Here is an 18,248-nt window from a genome sequence, read left to right on the forward strand (position 1 = left end):
GGTTGCATTCACAACACCCTAATTCAACTGACCATATGGATTCTTGGCCTTGGTGGCTTTGTCAGTTTCCAGAGGTTCAGACAGTCCCTGGAGATTCTCGGCCATCACTCTGAACTTGTAATCATGTCCCTCCACCAGTTTGGGAACCACACACTCTGTGCCCTTGACAAAGTTGCTCACTTTCTCCCAAGTTCCCCTCTTCATATCCATCTTCTCTACTTGATAGCCTCTATAAGAAAGATATAATAACATCAAAACGAATTAATGAATGTAAGGATAAGTATATATTTTCTTCACATGTCTTTCATTCTCTTATGAAGCTCAATATTCACTGTAAAGCATTAATGAATGTAAAACACAGAACATTACAAACCATACCTCCCTGTCCAAGTACTGGACTTTCATGTGCATTTCAAATTTCAGTCTCCCATTGTAAAACAAAAATTACAAGATGGTCCTTAGCATATTCAAGTTGTCACTTCTCAAGTTTCTTTGAAAGCAAATGTGATAACAATTTTTTTTTTATCATAATCAACCTTTCTCCTTCAAAATATGAGAGGATATTGGACACTACTTCCTGTAAATCATTTTGCTACAAACTCTGGAACTATAACTTACGTGATCTCAGTGCCTCCGTCATCTTTAGGTGGTTTCCAAGACAGAGTGACCTGGTCAGCATACACATCAGATACTTCAAGTGGACCCTCTGGTGCCAGGGGTTTACCTGCAAACACGAAGAAAAACTATAATACAAATGTAAATATTTTATCTATTTTTCAATTTGGCATAGGCAGTTGGAGACACTTTTCTTTTAATTATGCTCTACTTAATGTATATCTTACATTCTGATGAACACAAACAATAATCAGGACTTCATCGATTCCTGTTTAATGTCATAACTGTATGTTGGCAGAAACATGAACAGGTTGAACTCACAGATTGAAGCAGTAGTGCAGCAGTTTATTTCAGATACATTACTTAAAAGTATTATCAAATTAGATATCTTATCAAGTAATAAGGAATGTTAAACAGAATATTACCACAATTATATCTCAATACTGATTACCTACCCAAAACTACCACTGATACAGTTGCAGTGTCTTTGCCATAGTCATTGGTTACAGTGAGAGTATAGTCTCCAGTGTCCCCACGGACACAGTTTTTCATCTCCAGCAGGGTAGACTTCTCCTGATGCTCAATCTTTATCCTGTCACCTGCCTCTAGTGGCTATAAAAGTTGAGTTGGAAGACAAAACAGTCATTAATCATCATATATCAAATATTACACTCACTATTGGTTATCACTTAACTGGTAATGACAGTAAATTACAAATATAATTTCCATTCATATGTGGGATAAACGTAGTTGTTTTAATGGCTTACTTTAGGTATAAAGGTTTCATTGAGTTCCAATCAACTATTTGGTTTAAATAGAAACATAATCATTTTCCAATTATATACAATGTACCAAATAAATAAATAATAGCAAATTAACTGGAATCATTTGTGACATGCAGAAAAATTGACTGAATTTACACATGTGATTAATACTAATTTACTATATTTCTGAAAAGAAATGTATACTGAAAGAAAAGACACAACTAAGAAAGATTTCTAGATATTAATTTATTATTAATTTAAAGTTTTGTTATGTATAACTACTTCAAAACTAGTAAAAAATACGAAATAAATAATAATGAAAAACATTGAGAGAGAAAGAGATAAATAGAGATATATAAAATAATAAGCATATAAACAATAAAATAACATTGGTTTACAAAACACAGACTTTATTTTTGAAAATTCATTCCAATCTATAATGCACTACCAGTGATCATAGTGTAAAGCTGTGGATCTACATTCAACACAACTCTACTTATTAGCATACATTTGCAACTGCTTGGACAACTTTGTGGCAACTGCCCCAAACAGCATGTGTTGACCACTGAACACTTAATTCATATCCTGATAAAGATCCCTGTTAGTGCATCACAAATTGGAGTTAAAGAGTATATCAAAATAACTGTCTGAGTGTTACAAACAATGTTACTACTTACAATACCAGACCTAAGAACTTTTGAAAAAAGCATTTAAGCATTTGTGTAAAAGTAAAGAGAAGGAGATATTGAAGAGGGTTCCAGTCCAAAGAATTTAAGGCAGGGAAGGAGAATGAAGAGTGATGAAAAAAGAAAATGGCATATAGGTGAGAGAGAGAGAGAGGGAGAGAGAAGAAGAAGAAAAAGAGAAAGGGAGGGGAGAGATGAAGAAGGTAGGATGGGAAGGAGTGAGTGAGAGAGAGAGAGAGAAGTTGCAGGCTGATCATTATGGCATAGCATAAAATTTATAACTTGTAACTAACATTAAAGCATTATACTAGCTGTGAAATGTTTTCAAGTTACTGACCAGGGATATAATTGATGTTTTTTTTAAACAATATACCAATTTGCTTGAACTGACAATGAGCAATTGTTCCCTCTCATTAACTTGAAGAATAAAATATCTAGTCTACAGTGTAGCAAAATGCATCTATGCAATCTAATTTTCAAATATAATAAGCAAGGATGTTAAGCCATCTACATATTATTATAATCTATGAACATCCTTCAAAAAAGAAAAAGAAGAAGAAGAATATAATTGAGCCAAGAAGGCCATCAGAGATCATATTCTTTTACAAATGTTGTCAAATCTATGATTATACTTTAATTTCAAAAAATAAAAATTAGTAAAAGAATAAATGACCTCTGGATCAAACTTCATGGCATACACATAACCATAATATATATACCTCCTCTGTAAAGTCACCTATGTCCTGCAGAAAAAATTTAAAACATAGCACCCTGTTATTCTGGTTGTGGCATTGATTTCATTTACTTGGTTTTCAATTGAAAATTAAACCTTTGTATTAGATATAGCTGTGCACATGAAAGCTGACCATAAAGATGAAAATATTCTTGAATTTGTATACAACCATAATAAGGATTGTGAAATATTTTTCTAAAATAAAACTCTCAATTAACAGTTATTATTAGGTTCTATCAATATCTTAAAATAAGTCAAATATTGGGTATGTAGTGATGGGAACAGGGTGACAAGCACAGCACTTCTCTACCTCAACTACATTCATACACACGCACACACACACCAAGTTTTGTTTTAATCTAGAATTACAAACCGACAATATCTCAATACCATGTGGCAATTTACTTGTTTCAATCTTAAAAGGCTACCAGAAATGGTCATACCTTTTTTAAAGGTACAAAGAATTCTTTAATTTTTCATCATCACTTAGTTTATTACTAGTCCCCACTGCAGCCTGTGCATTGGGTAAAGCATCTTTATGACACTTTGGAATCAGGAAAAAAGCCTCCCAAGTCACAGAAAATGCTGTATAGCTTAGATGAAAATGCAACATACAAGTATAAATTTCCTATCTTTCAAACACCACTCACCCACAGCATGAAAAACACGAAAAAACAAGGGAATTGAAGTGGATGAAGGTGAGATAAGGAGGTTAGTGCATTTGTTGTGGGAGGACAAGTGCATAAGGCAAATGGTGAGGGAGAAAAAAGTGCATAAGGTAAAGTTCCACTGCAGAAGTGTTTGGTTGATCCCATAACTTATGGATCATTGGTTGACCAAATAGATCAGTCACCTGGATGGTGGAAATTGAATAGAAAAGGTTCAAAACAGTTTGGGGGCAATCAAGAAAATGTTCAGGGTGGTAAAAAGGAAGAAGTCTTGACATCAAATTGATCACAGTACTGGGCAAGTTTCAAGAATAAGGTAAATTTGGGTATGGAATATTCTTTCATTAAGTGCAAGGATTTTTAAATTTTAAAATTACAAAAACTTAATTTTCCAATCACAAAATATATAAATTTTATTATCAACAATATGAGGTTTTTAAACTTAATATTGTTGATAATACAATTTATATTAAAATAGCAACTAAAGAAATGCCTTTAAATAATTTAATGGAGTGTATAGGGGTGATCATTATTATATTAATCAGTACATCTTGTACATTTGACTGCTGCAGTGGTTATTACCAGTTCATGTGCAATTGCACAGCTAGTTTTCAACACATCAATCTTTAATCTCTCAAAAGCCTCAAAATTATTGAATTATTACAATTTTTCTCATTCATTACAGGTAAAAGAAGACAATTCTTGCAATAATTAATAATAAAAAACAATGTGACGATTAGTTTTTTAATGGATTAGAGTTGATGTGTTCAAATTTTCAAAAAAGTGAATTGAACTTCAACATGTGTTTCAGGATTTCTACACTTTATCTGAGACCCATACTTACCGCCTGTTCCTGAATTTACCAAAATACAGGTAGAATTGTGTAAATATTTAGGTTAACATTTCATATTTTATGCCATTGATATTTCCTCAAAAAATAATCTTAAACATACAGAGACATTTAACTTTAATACATCCTTATGTCACACCTCTAACTAAATCACCAATGTGTATGATTAATAAACCTTTGACAGCATCTTAACTAAAACAACAAATATTTCTATTAACCTGCAATCTGAGTTTTATTATTAAAGACGTTTCTTTTCATTTGGAAATAATGTAAGGCTGAGGTGAGATACAGCACTGCCAATTCTACACATCTGAGCATATTCCATGCACTCTTTTTCACTATGGGACTCTAGCTTTTAAGTAGGCAATTCTGGCAATAGGCTGCCAACCCCCTTTCTAACCTAAAAACTATGAAACGGAACCAAAAAATCTAACCTTCTTATCCTGAGTGAGTCTGGTCCAGACAGGAGTCGGAGGAGGTTCACCAGTGAAGGGAACATTGAACATGAAAGCCTGGCCAACCTTGATACGGATCTCACTGAGGGCAGTTCTGTCAATTCTTGGTGGCACTTGAAGGAAATTTTAACAGTAAGTAGAAACTAAAGATCCAGTGTTGGAATGAGACACAGAAAGAAGAATACAAGAGAAATCTTTTGTTTATTTACATTTGCAAATTTTGAAATGTCATTTACTTCAAAATATTTGTCAGATTTATTTTGAACACAGTTTCAGACATGTGATGATGTGGTTTCATACAATCTATCATTGCTTCATAAAGAAAATAATGATAATGATTATTTGTAACAGCATCACAGACCTCTTTCTGATAGTCAAAAATTTATCTTGTGACATGCCACTGTAGGTCTAAATCTATAATTCTTTTCATAATAATGCTTTACAGCTTCCACACATTAATTCAACTCCACTCACATCTCCTGGGTTTGGCAATGACAGGCCTGGATGCCTCACTGGGCTTAGATGGTCCAGCCTTGTTGACAGCCATCACACGGAAAGTGTATTCTGTGCCTTCCTTCAAACCAGCAACTGTGGCCTTGGTGTCTTTAGCAGAGACATCTTTCACCTGAAAGGGATAGAAAAATGAGATGGCGTTCTTTTAACTGATTGGACTTAAAAATCTACTTTCTCAAGATGCAGACATCATTCATTCTTGCCAAAAAGAAAAAAAATATGAAAGAATGCCCAATAAAACAAATAATATAATGAATTGTTCTTAATAAATGTTAGACACAGCAGTTGATCATGTCACATATAGGATGCTAAAGTCCATCATTATAAAGCTTGCCTGAAAAGCCTAAAAGGTATTGAATTTTTATAAAGTCAGGACAAGTATGATGCCAAAGTCCTTACCCTTCTCCAGTCACTGAACTTATCCTTCTGTTCCACTAAGTAGTTTGTAATGGGGGAGCCACCATCATTTTTGGGTGCCTTCCACTCCAACTCAACATGGTCTGCATCCCAATCTGTCACCTCAAGATCTGTGGGAGCATCTGGCTCATCTGGGAGAATAAAATGTACAAATGTTTTAAGCTGTGTCATAATGTTCAGTATAGTACCTGACATATGTTAAATATATGATTCTGTTTCAAATATCACTACATTAAAAATAAGAAAGGGAGAAGGGTATTAAAAATTTGAATGAAACATGAAATTGAAATAAAAAAAACCAATGGCACAACAAAACTAATCCTTACTCCTCAGGTCTATATTTCCACTTTTAATATCAGCATCTGAAAAATTCTTTTTCACCTCTTAACCCAAAACTTACCATATGGATCTTTGGCCAAAATATCATGCTCTGTGCCAATAGGCTCACTGACACCTTGATCATTGGCAGCACGGATACGGAAGGCATAGGTCTTTCCAGGGGTCAGACCAGTCACCTCATACTTGAGATCATTAATCTTGCCAACCTCTGCCCATGTTCCACGGCTTGTGTCCATCTTCTCAATGATGTAGTGCTTGATTGGTGAGCCGCCATCATCCTTTGGTGGCTTCCATTTCAATGTGCATCTGTCTCTGTATACACTGTAAATGTCTACTGGGCCTTGAGGTGGAGATGGGCGATCTAAACAGAAGAAAATAATATGTAAATTATGCACATACCATCAATTAAATCTTGTAAATGCATTCACTTGATATTAAATTTATGTATTATCAGATTTGGCATTGACATTGCCTTCCTTTTAACTTGAATAACCATATTTTACCATGCTGAATTTAACTTTTAATATCATCTACTCACCCAGTACTTTCACTTTAATGGGTATATCAGTCTTGCCAGTGCTGTTGGACAAAGTCAGTTTGTATACACCTGTGTCATCCCTGGTGGCATGTGGGATAGTCAGCTCAATGTTATCTGGGCGGTGTTTTAAGTCTGCTCCCTCACGATGGAGGCCTTTGCCATCCTTCTCCCATTTAGCCTCCGGGACTGGGTGAGCTGTATACAGATGAAGAAATGAAGATTTTAATTTCCATTTATTTATTGGATTTCAATTCTGATCATTTTCAGAGGGAGGGAGGTTGGAGTAGTCAAAATCATATAAGACTTGCACTACACTGCATAGGTTGGCTTAACTTTTGATTTAATTGTAACATAATTTTTAGTCTCTCTTACAAAAGATGTCTGTTTCAATTGTGAAAATATTCTGGCCAAATTCATGACAGAATCGGAAATCAAATCTTTAGCCATATGCACTTTATACTTATTAGCTAGATTAGATATCACTTTGTTTTCAGTGTATAGATACATCACATATACACCTGTGAACCTGTAGATACAATATGAGTCAGCAAGGTGTATGTGTACAAGTGGGATGCACATATGAATATCACATATACCATACTGACAAATGTTGTATGGACTTTATACTACGAGTAAACATCATTGTGCATGGTTTGCCTGTATGTAAGATACAACACATGTGGGTCTTTTGTTCTTGATATGTGCCATGATAATATAAATCTTACCAGTGTATGGTACTTTGATATCAATGGTCTCTCCAGCCTTGACAACAATCTCTTTGGGTAAAGCAGAGGGGTCAATCACTGGAGCTCTCTCCTCTGGAAATAAAAAACAAATGTATCTGATTTATTTGATTGCAAATATTGATTCTTACTTTCAAAAATAATATCTACTTTCCCTCCCCCCGCTCTCTCTCTCACTCATTCACACTCACACACATGCACATACACACACACATGCACATTCAAAACAAAAAATATTTCAGTTTTCAAAACTAACATTAAACTAAGAACTCACTCTCTTCCACAAGGACTTCAGCTTTGGTCTCCCTGTCTCCAATACGGCAGACATAGACACCAGCATCTCCCATTTGAGAAGATTCAATAACCAGCTTGTTCACACCATCTGCTTCTTTTTTAATCCTTAGCCTGTCAAATAAATACTATGAAGTTTAATCTTAACAAGAAAATCTGAAAATTTGAAATTCAATTTAACTGTCACAAGCTTTTCATCAAAAAGAAAACCCATATAAAAGACAGTAGTGGTAGTGGATGATGACATTAAGTGGGACAAGCTATACAGGATACTTCTAAAGCAAAAATTTACCTCAAAGTTTTAAATATTGATTAATTATACTTTAAATAGTACATAAATATTCTCACTTTACTTCTTCAAAATAAATTTTCACTGAAATCATCATTCATCTTAAAATAATCCTTTTTGTCTTTAATGATTAGCAGTTACAGGACAATTCTACATCTATAATTCTTAAAAATCATGTTCATAGTGTACCTAGGGTCCTTCAGTGGATCAATAAGGATTCCATCCTTGAACCATTTGACAGGCTTGCCATGAGGGTTGGTGGCCTGGCAGGTCAGCTCTAGGGGCTGCTCCTCAGTGACAGTGGTGTCCTTCAGACGCTCTAAGAACTTAATTTCAGCTATGAAATGAAGATAACGAGAAAGGGGTAAGTTTTATCTCTCAAAATTATCATAACTGAAGTCAGGCCCGTAGCCAGGGGGGGTTCGGGGGTTCGAAAGAACCGCCCCTTTTGGTGTGAAAAGGTCCACTTTGGGTAAAATTTGATCTAGGTTCATGAAGTTTTTATGGAAAAAGGTCCACTTTTTCAGAAAAAGAACCCCCCTTTTTAAATTGCTGGCTACAGGCCTGTAAGTGGCTGTAATGGTCTATATCTTATATGTGGTGAAAATAATGATGGCTAAAAAATAAAAAATCAATCATATGAATCATATTAATCAATACTGCAGGCAGACTGGTTAAGGCTGAAAAAAAAGAAAACAACATAAAAACAATGACTTAACAGCGTGGTATTTTTTCTGTAACGTCTTCATAATCCAAGTAAAATCCATCTTATGTATTTCAAAGAAATGAAAAAGTCTAAATAAAATGTGATATTCTACCATTAATTTTGCAAAAAAAGCATGTGTTCAGAGTACTAGTATGTTAGTGGTAGGCCTTACTAAATCTACATAATATGTTGCTTGCTTTTAGTAGCCATAACAATTAAAACAGATCATAAAATAAAACTGGCCTCCTAAATTAGTCGATAAAGAGCTAGTTATATCTACTATTTATTCTACTGCATATTCAAAATTGTAAGTGATAATAGAAAGGTACATATATGTGAAATCAATAAATTACTGGTAAATTCATGTAGCTTGTGAAAAAATAATTAGAATTGTAACTACTTTTGTTATCCTCTACGAAGCAACATTTTAAAAGCAGATAATATAGTCCATTAAACAACCGAAAGTTGTTAACTGGAGATGTTTAAAACATCTTTGCATCATCTATTTTGTTTAAATCAAAATATAGACAACTCCCGGTAAGCAACTGAAATCTGAATATACCATCCAAATGAAACAGTACTATATAAATTCCACATTACATATGCAAAGGCAGATCCAGAGTGATTTTCACCCTACCCCCCCCCACTCCACCCCAAATCCCCAACTCACTCCCCCTCCCCCATCTGACAGACTGGATTTAGTCTCTCTTAGAGTTGGTGCACTATTAACTTAGAATAATATTAACATTTAAAAATACAATTTATCTCTTAATATACCCTTCCCCTTCTAAAACTCATATTTTGCACTAATAAAGGTTTGCAACCACCCCTTTCCTCCTCCAAGATCTGCCTATGCTATGAGCTGTGTTCCACCAACACATATGTTTATATATAAATGCATATATATATATTTAAGCAGGAAGGGATATGTAGAAAATGCAGGATGCAGCCAAGAACTGAAAAAAAGAAGACAAAACAATACAAACCAACATATTTCAGTTCATGTGAAGGATGTGTAGGTAACTGATGTGTGAATGAGGAAAAAAAAGGAAAGGGATAAAAGATAAAAAGACAAAATATTGTTTTCCAAAATGTGATGGATTGATTTTCCACATATCCCACCACTGACACATACATACAACATACAGTGAGTCAAAAACATCTTTAAAAACATTTGCCTTAACTGACCACTCTCCTTTTGAATAATCTTTTCACAAATAATTCATTTGAAAAAAAAAGATATTTTATGATGAAGAAAGAGATAAAGACTCATTTCAGGGAAAAATGTAAAAGATAAAAAAGCAACATCCCAAATATATGTGGTCAATTTTAAAACAAAAATACAAAAGTCATCGATTGCATGTGGTAGTACAGAAGAGCTGAAATATGAATAGTGCAATGATAAAACTGCTACATTTGCTGTGTGATACTGGCATACAGGGTGCAGAATAAGCAGTGCAGTGAAAGGAAAAGTTACTGGGAGAGGGGATGGATCTTCTTTTCTTTTCTTTCTTTCTTTCCTTTTTTTAACAACTGCAAGGTAGAGAGAGTGATGGAAAGGGATAAAACAATGCTCTTCACTTGGATGGATGTTAAGTTGTATAATCTGTGCAAAATTCAATGGGTTTGGTTACACAATCAAAATTGGGTTCTCTCTCTCAGAAATTGATTGTAAAATGTTTTGGCTTCAGAAACTAGATACGCCAGCAGAAAAAAAGAGGATGTAAAAATTAGGACAGTTAAATAAAGTACACATTAGACCTACTTCTAGGTATATCATTATATATTTTTTCTGGATGTCGACAAAAATATTGACAAAAAAGGTATAACAATATTTTAAGGGTGGTGATATAAAATAATGAATCTTTGAGTAAAAATGTCAATAAACATGATAGAAGTGACCGCATGGGTTTATAGCTTCATTTACTGGTAAGGTATGGGGCAATTATAATAGTGCAACAAAGTGAAAAAAATGAAAAAGGCAATCAGTGAAAAACACAGGTGCTTAAGATGTCAATCTCATATCCATTCCTAAGTGTCTGTGCTGCAGTGATAGCTCTATTGAAAAACATAATAATACATAATAATAATAAGCAAATATGAACAAAAAGGTGCTCTAAAAGAAATGGTTCAGTCCCAGAGCTTCTTGGGAGCTCACTGACTCAACCTCCTGAAAAGGACAACATAAATTTAAACCCACTTTCAAACACTCCATTTTCATACTTACCCTTCTTTCCTAAAGGAATAAATTATCAGTTTCAATTGATGTTTTTATCTTTCTGATAGTTTTCTTTTTTGGATATGTTAAAGGGATAATAACTCTTCGTTTCGGCCAAAAATGAATTTTCCTGGAGTAAACAACAATTTTCCCATACTTATCAATGGTTAATGAATCCATTTTTACATTCAAAGTTAGTCCCTGGTTTTTTTCTGAAAAGTTTGGTTTTTTGTTAAAATCTCTTAAGAGATTATAACAGAGTATAGCCATCAATGGAGGTCACGTGGTCTAATGACAAGCTCAGATATCAGAATAATAGCTTTAACTGCCGTATTTTGGTAAAACAGAATATATTGTATTTCTATGAGTTATTCACAATGTCTTCATTGTGAAATATAGCTCTCATACGAATAGTTATTATCCCTTTAAGCTTAAACAACATATTGGTGCTATGTCAAAGCCAACCTTTATTATCAAAATTTATCTGATATTGTCTTAAAATACTTCCCTCATACTGTATATCCATGAACTAAAGAATATAAATAAATTACAACTGTCTGTGGCTGATTTTTATCACTGGGGTAAAATAAATCCCCACACATACATGATATTATCTAAATATATAGCATTTAATAAACCTGTTATCCACATTTATAAATTTATAAATCTTTTTCCATTGTATTTATCATTCGTAATTTATATACATATTCCACATCATTTGTAACTTACGTTCAACAAAAAGCTCTGCCCTGGAATTCTGAGACCCCATTCTTGCACAGTATTCCCCTTCATCAGTCTGTTTGATGCCCAAGATGGTGAGTCTACGAATACAATCCTCCTTGTCGATGGCATATTTCTTGACATTAAGTTGGTCAATTTTGACATCACCTTTGTACCAGTCTACGTCTGCTTCTGGATCGTTGACTTCACATTCAAATGTAGCAGTCTCTTCTTCCATGGCATCCTGGTCAACCAGCAGACGAACAAATGTCCACTCTGGTTCTGTATATTACAAAGATACAGAAAATGTTAGGAATGTAGAATTCAAAATTTGGAACCCCACCAAAAGTGGAAGTATGCTACAAGAAATTCATGTCAAGCTGTCTGAAATTATATGGAAAATGATGACAACTATGGTGAAGATGTTAATTAAAATATTCTGTCAAAAATCTGTATTTGTCTATTTATAGAGAAGTATGGCAGAAAACTTAAATTGAGCATGATCACTGTCTTACCATCCACATAGAAATCACAGAAGGTTGAGTCATCAGCAGACTTGCAGGTATACTCGGCTTCATCATCGTCTTCTACTTTCAGGATACGCAGGATACAGCGGTTCTCACGGCGTGCAATCTCATATTTGCCCTTTTCAGGCTAAAATGATACACATAAATGAACAGTTAGATCAGAACATACTTTATCTATAAATTTACTAAGATTCAACAAATCTTTTGAATTTTCTTCTCCTTGGTCTATTACCAAATGACTGAGTGGGCAGGGATAAAATGCCTTTGCTGGAATCTGTAAAACAATCTATCCTATTCCAATGTGGGCCACTTTTTTTTTTTTTTTTTTTTTTTTAGCTATGAATATAAGCAGTTTCTCTATGATATCTGCTTAATTGATACTTAACATAAGTGAGGGTCAGTGTTGGATGCAGTGAGAAAAATGTTTTAAAATCTGTCTGCCTCTTGCTGCAAATAATACTATCACTAGTGGGAGTGTGATGAAAGCAGATTTCTTTAAAGCAGGTCTTGTTTCGATCAGTAACTAGGACACTATCATTTGCGTTCTTATAATACTGAATGATATTGAAATAACTCATATAGTTGTGAGGGGGAGGGGGGTAATGGTTGCTGTTCAGTTGACTGGTTTGTGAACGGATGTGAGGGGAAGAGAGGCAGTGGTTTTTCAATGTGATAAATGCCTTTGAAATTGGAGGATACTGTTTAAGGATCATTTGGATTACACTTTAAACTAAAATGAGGGCCATGGGAAAATCCTAATTCAATATATTAGGATCTAATATCACTAACTACAGGTGAGAAAGATGAGAATAAATTCAGGTTATGACTTAACTAACAAATGAAGTGGTGAGTGGGAGAAATATCCACCCCAATATGCCTAAGACCTACAAGGTGAGAGAGGAAATGCATAAAGTGTTTGTGGGATCCTTCATGGTACAAATCTTACCACATTTCCCTTCCTAGCTGCTGCCAACTCTTCCTGAACCAACAACATTGATACAAAACATTACACACTACTAAATCAAAGACACTTGGAAGCTCATGTCCCATTTACGAACAAATCAAAAATAACAAGGATGAATAATTCAACAAAACAAAATAATTACGAACAAAACATAAAATAATATATATAATATCTATTGTGTTAATCAACAATTAATTAAATCTAAAAAAATAATAAAAAACAAAATTTACAACAATGAAAAATATGATTTATTAATCACATAAATAAACAATAAAATCAAAGAAATCAATTTAGAAAGCCAGTTAAGGACAGTGTAAGTACAGATTCATATGGGTAAAATAGTTATAGATGGGGGAGGGGGGTAATTAGAAAAGCCTCCACACATATCAGGAATTCTATTTGCAAATAGGTTTTAAAAATACAAAGTGAAAATATAGCTGTTTTTATGAAATCTCTCAGTTTGCAGCAACTGAAGACTATTACAAAATGACAAATGTGATGGGAAGATGTCAGACATATACATTTAGAATGGAAATATGAAGAAATTATAGGCAAGAAGAACTGATGGAATACTGCAAATGAAGGCAGAAAACCCAGATAAGGAATGGGCTTCTATCACATGTCTAAACAGGGGTGAGATTTATTTAGAATAAACCTTAGGGTCCTCTAATTAATCACATGCAGGGATGTGAATGGGTCAAATCAAGTTGCCTTGAATGTATCACATCCCTTCAAGTGAGAAGAACAAGATGCAACAAAGAAAACAGATTAGAGCCACAGATCTAAAAAGTCTGCTACATTTGGCCATTTTGGTACATTTCACAGAAAGCTGGAAGTCTATGAATAAGACTGCTAGTTTTTGTCATTTTCAAGGAAAGGCATTCTAACAGTAATATATTTAGGTAATAGTTTTACTTCTGATTGAGCAAAATCCCCTTCACCAAGCTTTAATAATCACATTCATTATTGATGGTATTGCATCATGCTTGATTATATCATCATTGAAAAGAGAGAAAATCTACAGTTTCAAGATGAGTTTCAAAAAGAGGATTTGGGTTCCTACAAACAGTAATTGTGGCTACCAACAAATACAGAGGGTAAATCACTACAAGAAGAAAGTTAACTCCTAAAAAAATAGGAAAGGTGGATTTCTACAAAGAATAGGAAATACACTGCTCACAAGTACTAAGAAAGGGATAAATTTTCACTAAACCAGGGCCTTATATCACATTATAAAGAAGGGAGAGGTCAGATCAAAGGCCTTATTTATTTACCTCACTTGCAGTCTTGCGCCAGTCCTGGGCGTGTATCAAATAAATATTTGTTAAATTAATAGACAAAAAACTTAAAAAATACAGTAAGTAAAATCTAAAAAAAAAAGTTAATATAATCAAACTGAAATAAACTGAGTTAGTATATATTGAACAAAAATTATATTTGTTGTTTACTAACTATAGGAGGTGAGGGTATAATTTTTGTTCTAGCTTTGTTTCTCTCCTTGGAACACAAAGTTGCTCTGATTTATCTTTTCAATATATTTTCTGATAATTTCATAAAAATATTTATTTTTATTTTTCTACTACCAGACAAAACAGCATGTTGACATAAAAATATTTTTTTCATTAATTTCAGCGACCAAGAAGAGAAATAGGACAAAAGCCAAAATTAACATAACTTTATTACAGCAGATATATAGAAAGCAGCTAAAGAGGGAAATGGAAATAAATTTGAAAGAAACTTACTGCCTTCAGACACCAAAGAAGAGAAAAGAAATGAATAACATCAAAATATATTCACACTTAATTGCAAACTAACAAAAATAAATGCCACATGAGACATAAGTACAACAGACAAAAAACATTTCTTTAAAACATTTAAAAATCAGATACAAGCCACTGAATAAGTAATTGAAGATTAAATCATTTCTCATAAAAAAATTCTAGAATGGATTTCAAAAATTTTTCTTGAACATCTTATGTAATTATAAAAAAGACAAATCGAAGTATTATTTATTATAGGTGGTAGATTCTATAGCTCCAAAATCAATGGTGCTGTGTTTTAAGAAGTTTCCAGCCGTTAAAATCAGTTATTCTTTCCAAATGTTCAAATATTAAATAATAAACAGAAAATAGTTTCAAATTAAATACAGGCATTTTTTCTAAATTCGCACTTAGAAAGAAACCTAGATCTGCTTTATTACAAGATCAACTAACACAGATAAGTATTTGACCTACCTGAATGAGTTCTCCCATCTTGTACCATTCCACATCAGCGAGAGGATCACAGATGAAACACTCCAGGATGGCATTCTTTTTCCTGTGCACAGTCATGGTCTTAGGCAGTGGGGTAGTGAAATACACTAACTTAGGCCTCTCTAAAATTCAGAGATATAGTAACAGCCTTCAAAATTCAGAATTGTTTACTGTATATAACAGGTATTTGTACATCACAGTGTGAAGTGGTGGTTATATTAAGCATGTGAAGCACCTTTAAAATAAATTTCCAAAATTCTCAATGAAAAACCAGCCATCTAATCACTTGCACATAGGGGAGGGACTGAAATATTTATTATATTGGACCTCATCTGGATCATAGCCACTGTTGTACCTACCCTCTACATACAGCCAAGCAGATGTTGTGGCATCATTACACTGGCAGGTGAACTTGCCACCGTCTTCCAGAATGACTTCTTTGACAATCAACTTGTGGTTAGGACCATCACTGTGGAAGTGATACTTCTCTCCATGGAAAATCTCCAGCTTGTTTTTGTACCACCTGTTGGTAAAACAAACAAAACCAATTCATTGATGCATCAAGTCATATGTTTTTTGGAATGAAATGTTGGCATAATATGTGGCTGGCAAAAGCAATACACATTTTTTGGGGGGCTTTTGAAAATATCAGACACAAATGTTGATTTTGGCAACCAAAGCAGAATCATCCAACTTCACATGGATACACATTAAAAATCCATTTCTACCAGAGTGAATCTTTCAGTCCAATGTTCTGAGCCAATGAGAAGTGGCCAGGATAACACATCAATGCTGCACAATATAAAATTGACTGGAATCTACTAGGTCTCAGTCCCAACAATGCAGGAGATGACAACCTCCGAAGTAAATGATTATGATATTACTAACCTGACAACAGCATTAGGCTTGCAGAATGTACACCTAAACACAGCATTGACCTCATCTTCCTCCTTCACCTTCTGATCCTCAAGCTCCTTCACAAACTTGTCTGGCTCCTGAAATTGAACAAAACAAATCAAAATTATTCAAATGAAAGGAATTTTTGTTAAAGTTCATCACATTCTCTTGCTGCATGTACCATGAGACTCCACTGTATCCTCAGCAAAGCGTAACAGTAAATTCACTATTTTTAATTTAAGCCAAAGAACTAAAGATTTAAAATCAGGTAAGAAAAATAGACTGCATGCTGTTTACAGTTTAACAGCAAAAAGCTATATTCATAATTGGCCCTACATTCCTCCATTAGCCTTCAACACACACGCACCTCTTTCTTTTTCTCCGTATGCTTCAGAGTTGGCCAATCTGGTACAACATCAGCCAGAGAGGCACGGCGATCTTTGGAGCCTCTGCGCTCTGGTGCCAACTTCTCTGAATCTTCTTGGCGAGAAACTTTCTTCAGTTTGGGTATCTCAATGCTGTCCCGACGACCAGTGGAGGACCTGCGCCTCTCTGGGGTTCCCTAAATTGTGGAGAATAATACAAAATGAAACATGACACTTAATGTCAAAAACAATACCAAAAATGGTGCCTTAATAAAAACAAAAATGAAAAAAATCTAACTGATATATGACTATACGTGTCAGACAGTCAAAATGCTATTGGCAAGTAACCATGAATGACATTGAAGAAATGTAACTTAATACCTGAAATGTATTTATCTCAATATTATTTTCAAGTTACTTGGTTTAAATTTTGCAGTAAATGTAGTACCTCTGTTTCACTGTCACCTTCAGTTTTCTTCAAATTGATCTTTGCCATCTCAATCTGTGATGGTCGCCTGCCTTTGTCCACTAAAATATTATTATACAAAAATTATAGTGGGACTGAAAAAAATTACCATACACAAAAAAAAAAGAAATATATACATATATAATTAAAAAAACAGAGATACATATAAATTACATCACTTACTTACCTTTACATGTCAAATCTAAAGATAGCAAGTATAAAATTTTACTGCAAATTCTGATAATTATGCATACCTTCCTTGAGTTTTCCCCAATCTGGATCTTCATCCTCTTGTTTGTTCTTTTTGTAATTGCTACAAGATAAACAAAGAACATGCATCTTAGTACAATTGGAAAGACCACATGCAGACATTGAAAATCATCTTCCAATTTTTACTCTTTGAATGGACATTGGAGTAGTCACAACTTTTAGGTTTAATACTTAAAATTATTTAATGTTATTCACACGATATAGATATTGCTTTTAGAGCTTACTGTTTCAAGTGATATCAATGACGCCTTTCTCACCTTTGTTTTAGAAGATCCCTAAAGTCTAATTTAGAATCCTTGGGATCTTTGACAAAGATGGTGAATTTGGCTTCATCAGTCATTTGTCCATTAGCATTTTCCAAGAACACAGCATATTTTCCCTCATCTGGAAAGCGGGACTTCTTAATGTGCAATGTGCAGCGTTTGTTGGGGGCATCCATATTGATTACTGTGCGAGCATCATTCTTAAGCTGCCTCTTCCCTTTGAAGAAACGCACAAACGGCATTTCCTTGCCATCAACATCAATTTCCAAGGTAATAGGATCACCTGAAAATTTAGAAGCATTTGAAACACATTACACTGAAATGCATTCCAACCTTTTAGAAAGGACAGAAGCACGACAGTAGCAATATACCAAATAAATAAATTTTAAAAACCAAGCACTGAACTTCAAAAGCAAGCAATATCTGACATAATATGTAGGAAGTTATGCACTATTTTCCCAGTGCTTTACCTTCAAGGATCACCAAATTAGCCGGCTTGTTCTTGATCTTAGGTCCTTCAACAGGGCCTTCTGGAGCCTTCTCTTGTTTAGGCTTACGTTTTGGACCCTCCTCCTCATATATTCCTGCAGCAGCCTTGATGAAAGACAAAACATCATATCTTGATGATAACAACACATGTACTAGTGATCATGAAGATATCAAATAGCATTTAAATCAATGGATAATTTAAAGATCTTT

At 34.1% G+C, this 18,248-nt stretch overlaps 1 protein-coding gene across 2 annotated transcripts in view; it reads right to left on the reverse strand.

Moving 5' to 3' along the window:
• Positions 1 to 18,248, reverse strand: part of LOC106165989 (twitchin) — a 103,219-nt gene that overhangs the window by 26,956 nt on the left and 58,015 nt on the right. The window contains exons 32-54 of one of the 2 annotated variants that reach the window (XM_087001752.1): positions 18,020 to 18,143; positions 17,544 to 17,832; positions 17,271 to 17,329; positions 16,999 to 17,078; positions 16,553 to 16,747; positions 16,177 to 16,283; positions 15,648 to 15,811; positions 15,271 to 15,410; positions 14,311 to 14,334; positions 12,061 to 12,199; positions 11,555 to 11,827; positions 8,091 to 8,238; positions 7,596 to 7,726; positions 7,304 to 7,396; positions 6,579 to 6,773; positions 6,102 to 6,401; positions 5,684 to 5,832; positions 5,246 to 5,396; positions 4,751 to 4,884; positions 2,785 to 2,808; positions 1,071 to 1,227; positions 619 to 724; positions 33 to 229 (exon numbers count right to left, since the gene is read on the reverse strand). In XM_087001752.1, the coding sequence (XP_086857878.1) occupies positions 33 to 229; positions 619 to 724; positions 1,071 to 1,227; positions 2,785 to 2,808; positions 4,751 to 4,884; positions 5,246 to 5,396; positions 5,684 to 5,832; positions 6,102 to 6,401; positions 6,579 to 6,773; positions 7,304 to 7,396; positions 7,596 to 7,726; positions 8,091 to 8,238; positions 11,555 to 11,827; positions 12,061 to 12,199; positions 14,311 to 14,334; positions 15,271 to 15,410; positions 15,648 to 15,811; positions 16,177 to 16,283; positions 16,553 to 16,747; positions 16,999 to 17,078; positions 17,271 to 17,329; positions 17,544 to 17,832; positions 18,020 to 18,143 (3,379 nt within the window). The remainder of the gene's footprint in view (positions 1 to 32; positions 230 to 618; positions 725 to 1,070; positions 1,228 to 2,784; positions 2,809 to 4,750; positions 4,885 to 5,245; positions 5,397 to 5,683; positions 5,833 to 6,101; positions 6,402 to 6,578; positions 6,774 to 7,303; positions 7,397 to 7,595; positions 7,727 to 8,090; positions 8,239 to 11,554; positions 11,828 to 12,060; positions 12,200 to 14,310; positions 14,335 to 15,270; positions 15,411 to 15,647; positions 15,812 to 16,176; positions 16,284 to 16,552; positions 16,748 to 16,998; positions 17,079 to 17,270; positions 17,330 to 17,543; positions 17,833 to 18,019; positions 18,144 to 18,248) is intronic. The other variant, XM_087001753.1, reaches the window with a different exon arrangement.

The sequence above is a fragment of the Lingula anatina genome, chromosome 1, assembly GCF_051362555.1.
Source record: "Lingula anatina isolate TDL-2025a chromosome 1, LinAna3.0, whole genome shotgun sequence".
Classification (NCBI taxonomy): Eukaryota; Metazoa; Brachiopoda; class Lingulata; order Lingulida; family Lingulidae; genus Lingula; species Lingula anatina.